Below are 8,758 nucleotides of genomic sequence, written 5' to 3'. Positions count from 1 at the left end.
CACATCTCTAGTCTTACAAGGGCATATAATGTTGTGACCGGCCCGGTTTATTTTCACTTTGGATTGTTATAATATAGATTATTGAGGTAGATTACTGTAGGCTGGTAAGTTGAAGTAGATAATGCATGGTAAGATTACTATATGTTTGATTATTATAATTTGAAAAAACTAAGGGTAGTGGGTTGTCAAAGGGTAAACTCTTCGAACAAGAAACCGCGGGGCACCCTTTGCATTCCGACTAGGGTGTGGGCGAGAACGTGAGGACCGGGAGAAAGTGAGAGAGATGGAGAGGGTCAGGCCCCCTCGAGAACGACACGAACACAGCCTAGTTATATAGGTTCGAGCCGCTGAGAAGCGTTATACAGGTTAGGTCAGGAACAATAAAAGAAACTACTTTAACGGATTATTGATAAAATTATTGATCACTGCAATTTGAATGGGCTTGAACAGACTTAGGATAAATTAGTTATGGATTTTAGAAGTTTTGTTGCTATCTTAGCTAAACCCGAGAACGAAGTAACGATTTATTAAGTGACAACATGAACAAAATCTGAATTCGCACAACCGAATCACAAGCATGTCCAACACTGAACAAAATAAGGAAAAATGAAGGAAAATACGACGTTACCCTGACGACGGAACATGAACACATTTCACGTCTGTAGCTGTGCAAATCTCGACGACGGAGGCAATACGTCCAACGATGGCTTAAAACGACTGTCGGTAGAACAAGATAACCAACTCGTGTGCATACCAGATTCGCAGAACGACCCGTTAATGTCTCACACGAACAGTAGTGAATCAGTGGCAAAAATCGCAGAAAACACAGATTCGCACGGACAAACCAGAACCAATCATATCATAGATTGGATGGCCGAATTGATCTATTGGACGGATAATGAAAAGGGGTAAACTGACAGCAACCATGTCTCACAACTGCACAACGTGAAAAAAACAGATTCACAACATACAATAGCACAGTGAAACAACCGACTCGGCAGAGGCACGGCCAGGTAGGTCTCACAGGGGCTGGGCACACAAATGGGGCTAGTGAAAACTTGTGCGAAAATGATGCCGCATGATCGCTTATATAGCAAACACAACAAGATCAAATTAAAATGTTATCGTCCTTCCTACATACAGTTGAATAAAATGAACTCTGATGAGCAGTCCAGATGGTTGTATGAGGAAAGGAAAATTTCAGAATATGCAAGATAAACTTACAAGAGTTGTAACAGATTAGGGTGACATTCACCTATCGAGTGGGAGAAAGGAAATAAAAATAAAAGCTGTGGCACAAGCTCTACCAGTGTATGTTATGGGGCTGTTTAAACTACCAGTAAGTGTATGTGATGATCTAACGAAAATTGTTAGAGATTACTGGCGGGGCTCTGAGAAAGGTCAACAGGAAGGGGAGGGTAGGATTCCCAAGATATGTCTCTTTAATCAAGCCTTGTTAGCTCGATAGGCTTGGCGGCTGATTTCCTATCCAACTAGCTTATGTGCTCGGCAAAGTATTATCCAGATGGTTGCTTGAGTGACACAATATTTACAGGTAATGCTTCACCGGGTTGGACATGCATAGTCCATGGCCTTGAGCTGCTGAAAAAAGGTCTAATTTGGCGAGTAGGGAATGGTAAATCCATTATAATCTGGAGAGACCCATGGTTCCCAAGAGATCACTCGAGAGGGTTGATGTCATCTAAGATGGGTTTGGGAGTTAATAGGACCAGATTATAACTAGGATGTTGCAAAAATTAATGATCAGTTCCACCCCGTCGATGCTGCAGAAATAATGCAAATAAAAAGGTATCCAAGTGGGGGAGATGATGATTGTCTAGCTTGGCACCCTTTGGGTTCGAAGTGCCTATCGTCTCAGGGGGTATTCCGTCATCTTCTTCAGCTGATGAGCATAGGAAGATATGATCTGATTTGGAAAAGCCAAGTGACTCAGAAGATCTGGATTTTTGCTTGGAAGGTCGTTATAGACAGCCTGCAAACAAAAAGCGGAGAGGCTTGTTGCAGCAAAGTCGCTGCACCTTGTGTGGTACTGACGATGAGGATGCTTACCATGCTCTCTGCATGTGTGATCACGCTCGAGGACTATGGGCTGCGATGGAGGATGACACGATGGAATGCTGGTTCCGAATGGTTGCTACTATATTTGTAGCAATATACTGACATTTACCGCACTATGATTTTGATGCTATGTGGAAAATGAATTAGCTCATGGGAAAGCGGCTTGCCCGATCATGTCTTCATGCAGATTCCTATTGACATATGTTGACAATTTATTACTTATTAAACAGTGGCTGAATGTGCAGCCAGCAAAGGGAAAGCAAGTGGTCAGTTACTTTCCGAACAATCAAGGTACTATGAAATTACAAAATGACACATCTAAAACTATTAGTCCTAGCTAGAATAAGCTAGAGCCGGGTTGGATGAAACTTAATATCGATGATTCTTTTGCTGAACGATCATGCGTGCTTTTGCAGGTTGTTCGATTTTTTCTGCTTGCCAGGCTTTGAGTTTTTGCAAAGGAGCGCTTAATCTGAATGCTTAGCTTTTCTAGAAGTCACGAAGACCCTCCAATGGACAATGCTTCCACTGGTGATGGAAACAGATTGTGCAATCATGATCCAATTGTCCTGACTAAAACAGGGAAATAGTTATTCATAAAATTACTCGCTCTCATAATAGAATTAGCCATGAATTAGCAAATTATGCTACAACTCAGGATAGTTCTCTTGTAGTCTCATATCACATTTAGTAAAGGAAGATGGAACTGTTTAATATATTTCTGTTTCCCGTAAAAAAATGGGGCTAGTGGCTCCTAGGAAAACCTTGTAAGAAAATGACGCCGCATGATCATTTATATAGCAAACACAACAAGATCAAATTAAAATATTATCATCCTGCCTACATACAGTTGAATAAAATGAAACTGACGCCCCACATTACAACTCTGATTAGCACTAGCATGTTTCATGTAAGTAACCGTATCAAGAACATCATCTAGGAAATTACAGTCAGCCATCCAAGTCGGATGTGTAAGCAGTCTCCACTTAAACAACGGACCAAGCCTTTGCCATCCCAGATATCATACACATCAGACCCTCTTGACACTGTCTCCGTGGATGACTACGGCTCCCTCGGTCATCAGAGTGCCAAGAGCACTGCGAAGCTGTGAAAAAGTATTTCAGGAATGGGTTAGTACCTGCCATGGTTGACAGGTTGAATGCAAGTAATGCAGACTAAATCTCTCAACTTACATCATGCAGATGAACTTCCACTGAGCTCTGCTTCCTAAGTTCTTCCAGCAACTGTGAATTGATCAGGAAGGATAACTTAGCCCATTGGTTTGCAGACAATGATTAGAACAAAGGACACTTATTGAAGGTTCTTTACCTCAATCATTCTCATCGAGGGCCCTCCAAGCTGCATTTTCTCCATGATAAGGTTGCGGGTTGCTGCGACAAGATTGTCCCGCCTCTGCCTTTCACTCGCAGATATTCCAGTCATGATAAGATCCATATCGATTGTACCTTTTGTAATTGATAAAAGGGGTCAGCATTTCAACTGGTGGTTACAAGGAGAAAAAAGGCAACACAGTTGAGCAAATTTGTCTAACCAGTTGCATGATCTGTCGCTGATTGCTGCATGGCAACTTCGAGAAGCCTGAATGCCTCTACAACATCACGTACTTCCACCTGTAGACAGAAAATAATGAAATCATGAGTCACAACAAACCAAACTAACAATAATTGCGCTGTGAAGCTAAAGATAATAAGTAACTTGGTATCAGGAATGATCATTACCACTTGTGAGAATCGCATTCGGGCCAGTGCTTCACTGAGCCGAATCAAGCTCTCAATTTGTCGAGCTGTCGCAGTTATGACCTATACAATAAGCAGAGAAGCATCAGTTACTTGTATCATCTAACGGTTCAAAAGGCCATATTAACAAGTCTGTACCTTCTTTCTGCTACCAGGGCTGTTTCCTCTTTTCCTCATCTCAACATAGCCACGAGTCAATTCTTCCGCAGCTTCATCAGATAACTGTGGTTGTATATGCTTCCTTGCATAACTTATGTATGCTACAAGTGTAGCCAAATCCAAAACCTCAAGCTCCACTATCTATGTAGCAGAAAGAATGCACAACTAATAAGAAATGGGGACAATTTCATTCTTAACCTTATTTTGATGTCTAATATTGATTTTGCCCCTGTTTTTTAGGGTTTTCATTTTTAACCCTGGTTTTTTTAAACTGAAGTTGCCCCTCTTTTGGACGGACAACAGTAACGGCGTTGAGTTAGCGATAAAAGTACCTTTTTAGCCTTACTCGGGATTTTCATTTTTATCCCTGTTTATTTCTACAAGTATAAAACAATAAGATGTGCTGCTTCAATGTAGAATGGAGGGCAAAAATACAATTGATGAAATAAAGGGATAAAAATGAAAATCCCGAGTAAGGCTAAAAAGGTAGTTTTCTCACTCACTTAACACCGTTACTATTGTCTGTCCAAAAGAGGGGCAACTTCAGTTCAAAAAAACAGGGACAAAAGTGAAAACACTAAAAAATAGGGGCAAAATCAATATTAGACATCAATATAAGGGTAAGAACGAAATTGTTCAATAAGAAGTAGGCTAAAGCTGCAACCAGTGTTCTGATGTGCAAAACAGTAAGCTGTTTGTATCAATGAGCAAAAAAGAAACAAACTTCAGAAAAAAAAAGGGGAGTTATGTTTTACATTTGGGTTATCGAAATGCAATGAAACAATATGCTTAGCCAAGCGTCTATCGGTTTGCTCATCTGCCTTGTCCAATATCAGATAAATGAGGTCAAACCTGAATTAAAAAAAATCAAGAATTAAATAACTTCTGTTACCAATCTGTCCGTCCTGAAAGAGTACACATATTCACTTTGCATTGTACTCACCTTGAAAGAAGTGTTGGAGGAAGGTGAATATTGTCAATCACAGAGAGCCTTGGATTATACCGCGATTCAGTAGGATTTGCACATGCTAGAACCGATGTTCTAGCATTTAAAGATGCAATTATTCCAGCCTTGGCAATGGAGACAGTCTGTTGTTCCATTACCTGCAACATTTTTTAAAAAAAGGCAATTTAGCATTGACTAAATACTACTATGAAATAGAACTTTGGGGTGCAGCATTTCAAATGACCTCATGTAACATGCTTCGAGCATTATCAGACATCTTATCAAATTCATCAATACAGCAAACACCTTTGTCACTCAAAACAAGTGCTCCGCTCTCAAGAACCTGAAATGTGATGTCATGGTTGAAGTCATCAAGCAAACATTACATGTAAAACGAGTTAAAGTTAAATTGTGAAAATAAGGGATTCATGGTAGACTTACAGTTTCACCAGTTTCAGGATCCTTGGTAACGTATGCAGTAAGGCCGACAGCTGAACTTCCTCTCCCACTTGTATAAATGCCACGGGGAGACAGTTTGTGCATGTATTGGAGAAGCTGAGATTTACTTGTTCCAGGATCACCAACAAGCAAAATATTGATGTCACCTCGGAAACTAGCTCCAGATGGAAGTCTCAAAGGATTTCCACCAAAAAGCTGGAAACAGCAGTAAGAGCATGTTATGCTTGGCTATTATTGCAAAAACATTCAAACAGATAGTTTGATATTATAGTATGTTGCCTGACAAAGGAGGCCTCTTTTAACATCATCCAGCTCCCATATGTTTGGAGCCAATGACCTAGTTAACCTGTCATATATATCTGGTAACTTTGACAACTCTTTTAATTTCTCAATCTGCAACGCAGGAAAGACAGTGTCAAACATATTTACACATAGTGCCATCCCAGAGGAAGTTATCGAGGAAGACCTTATCCGTGAGAAAATCATCTTCAGTTGTCTTGTTAGCATTGGGGTTATCAGTATCCATGGAGTCCTCAACATGAAGTCTAGACTTGTCTGTCTTCTTTATGTGAAGACAGTCAATGTACGTCTGATTAAAGCAAATTGTTAGCTGATGCTCGAGCACATAATTTGAAACATTGCAGAAAAGGAATCTAATACAACGAGTAGGATAAATTTTATATCCTCTACCTTGAAAATCGACTTCACTGTCCTCTGAGTTGGGCCAACTCTAATACTCATGGCTCTGTATATCCCAGTTATCTATAAATCAAAAGAATGGACAAAATCAACATTTTTACAGTGTGCATAAGCAAGAACCACAAACCAAAGTATTTGCTTGTATTAATGACCAAACAAAGATTCATTCCTAACCTCAACCCTGTCACCAGGCTTTCCAGCATCGACAAGTTTATCATGCATCAAGACACTAACTGTATGAGGTGTACCACCTTCTGGTATCTCATCTGGTGTTTCCTGCAACTTTATGATCTGCTTATCTGCAAACCTAGTTACAAACAAAATGTTCCATCCAAAGGTCAGGACTACATATCTGTCAAGACTCCTATAAAGATAAGAAAGTATTACAAGTAGGATATAGCTACCTGCATCGGTTATGCACAAGAGTCATAGAGTTTGTAGCTTTACATTGTTCTTTCTGACAGATATGTGGCTCAGTAACCCTCCCTAAGAAAATAAGAGTGAATTAATTTCTTGATAAGAACGATATAAATTCATGGAGCTTTAGTTATAACTCCCACAAAATTTTGTTCATAGGATCTGTGGCTCCATGGCAATCTCATGAATCGTTAACTACTAGAGTATAATAGGTTAAGAACACAATCTACATTTTTACTTGTAATTACTTTCACGATACAAATGTTACTTTATAATAATGTAGTATTGGATTGTACCAGGGGCAGTATGATATGTGAACTCAAAGAGGATCACTATCAATTCGACAGCGATGTGGTAAGGGAAACAAAGATCCTGATTGTTGCATTTTACTAAAAATTCCAACAAAATGAAATGTTTTGGGGGGAGAAAAGATAAAAGAAAATCTATACTAGAAACGACATGTAACATGTAAAGACAAATGTGAAGTCTGCACTTCCATCTTTCACATCAACAATGATTTGTCAATATATAAATTACTAACAACAAAATTAAGTCTAGCAATCCGATTACTCGTTAACCTGAAGTTTACCAAAGGCAAAAGCATGGAAAGCATAGCATGTAAAAATATAGCCACATTAGTAGTGATATACCTCTATCAACCATGACAGGCTCGGAGTAGAACCCACACACTAGGCAGCGGAAAACAGCCTCCTTGAGCTCCGGAATGACGGAGCTGCATCGAATTATCATGCCCTTGATAGACACCATCTTCTCAATATCTGTAACGAAACGCGAATTGGGAATCAGATCCAAAGAATTGCCAACCACAAGAAGCTCGGAGAGCAAACAGTGCGTGTAGGGGACGTGTAATCACCAGAAGGGTTCAGATTCCTCAAGCAAACCGACGACTTGAGGTTGTAGATCCTGGTCTGGATGTGCTTCTCGAAGAGGGGCTCGATGCGCGCGACGAGGTCCATGAGCACGATGTCGAAGATGGCGAGCACCTCGAGCGGGTACCTGACCATCTTGCCGTAGAGGTCGGGGTCGTGGTCGAACACGTCGTGGGCGTCGACGTCGAGCGACTCCCCGCCCTCGAGCTCGAGGATGCGGTGGATGGCGCGCATGTACTTGCCCTCGTCCATGACGGAGTCCACGCGGCCGGCGTCGCGCGGGTCCCGGAAGTGGCGGAGGAACCGCAGGATGGCGGCGTTGACGTCCTGCACGCTGATGTTGGTGCCCCAGACGAAGACCGGGGTGGCGTCGGCGCCCGCGCCGGCGCCGTCGGTCTCGGGCGTGTCCTCGTCCCCGGCCTCCGACGAGAGCGGGACGTCGTCGGTGGACATGGGGGTGGACGGCGTCGGCGGGAACCGCCCCGTCCAGTTCTGCCGCGACGCCGCCGCGGCCGCGCCGCGGCCCGGGTGCGGCGGCGTCTCGAACCCGCCGAGGGACGGCGACGACGGGTACGGGCTGGCGGAGCCCCGGCGGCGCCGCCCCACGCCGCGGCGCGCCGACTGGGGCGGGGAGGAGTTGGTCGCCGGGAGCGGGCTCGACGGGCGGACATCCGGCGACGAAACCGCTGCACAAAAAACAAAAATCAAACAAACCCAACCGAAAGCGTCACATCTCTCGCACCCAGAGAGAATTGCGATCTGCGGCGAGCGGGAGGGCGATTGGATCTTACAGGCAGGAGGGGAATTGCCGCCGCCGCCGCCGCCGCCGTTAGACGCCATGGCTCCCGCGCGCGCGCAGAGATTGAGAGAGAGAGAGAGAGAGGAGATTGAGAGGGATGGGGGACGAGGCGGGGCTAAAATGGCGGGAGGCGGCGGCGGGAAGAAGGGGAATGGCGGGAACGAGGGCGGGGTTTCCCGCCAACCGAAGCGCGGCAGCTTCCTTTTTCTACGCTATCCGCGATAGGCAAGGAAGGGACAAGGGCTTTAGTTTCGGCCCAGGTAAAGTCCATGGGCCAAAATCGAGGCCCATCGAAATGAGGCCTCCGTGGGTAGATGTGATGGGCTTACTCGCTGAATGGTTTTCTGTTGGGCTGGGCTTACTAGTGGCCTACTAGTCCACAGCTCAGATATGGTGCAGGCCCAATCTGCTGTTTTACTGAAGAAACATGGGGAAAACACCACATTGCTACTATAGTATTTCACGAGAAATTTAATTTTTCGCCTCTCTTACATATAGCAGAGGCAATAAATTTATCATTCCCTTCTCACAAACCATGTGAGAGAAATTAAAC

At 43.4% G+C, this 8,758-nt stretch overlaps 1 protein-coding gene across 1 annotated transcript; it reads right to left on the bottom strand.

Moving 5' to 3' along the window:
• Positions 1-2,768: 2,768 nt before the first annotated feature.
• LOC102718231 (DNA replication licensing factor MCM4) lies at positions 2,769-8,086 on the bottom strand. Its single transcript, XM_006645915.3, has 17 exons — positions 7,391-8,086; positions 7,167-7,295; positions 6,504-6,585; positions 6,274-6,406; positions 6,091-6,162; positions 5,867-5,989; positions 5,680-5,793; positions 5,383-5,595; positions 5,186-5,284; positions 4,939-5,099; positions 4,751-4,847; positions 3,975-4,136; positions 3,819-3,899; positions 3,632-3,710; positions 3,409-3,545; positions 3,273-3,323; positions 2,769-3,184 (listed from the first exon to the last, which is right to left on the bottom strand). The coding sequence occupies exons 1-17, from the start codon at positions 7,857-7,859 to the stop codon at positions 3,110-3,112; spliced, it is 2,277 nt and encodes a 758-aa protein (XP_006645978.2). The 5' UTR covers positions 7,860-8,086; the 3' UTR covers positions 2,769-3,109.
• Between the last annotated feature and the right edge of the window lie 672 nt (positions 8,087-8,758).

The sequence above is a fragment of the Oryza brachyantha genome, chromosome 1 (assembly GCF_000231095.2).
Source record: "Oryza brachyantha chromosome 1, ObraRS2, whole genome shotgun sequence".
NCBI classification, from domain to species: domain Eukaryota; kingdom Viridiplantae; phylum Streptophyta; class Magnoliopsida; order Poales; family Poaceae; genus Oryza; species Oryza brachyantha.
This window is presented reverse-complemented; position numbering and strand designations above follow the sequence as displayed.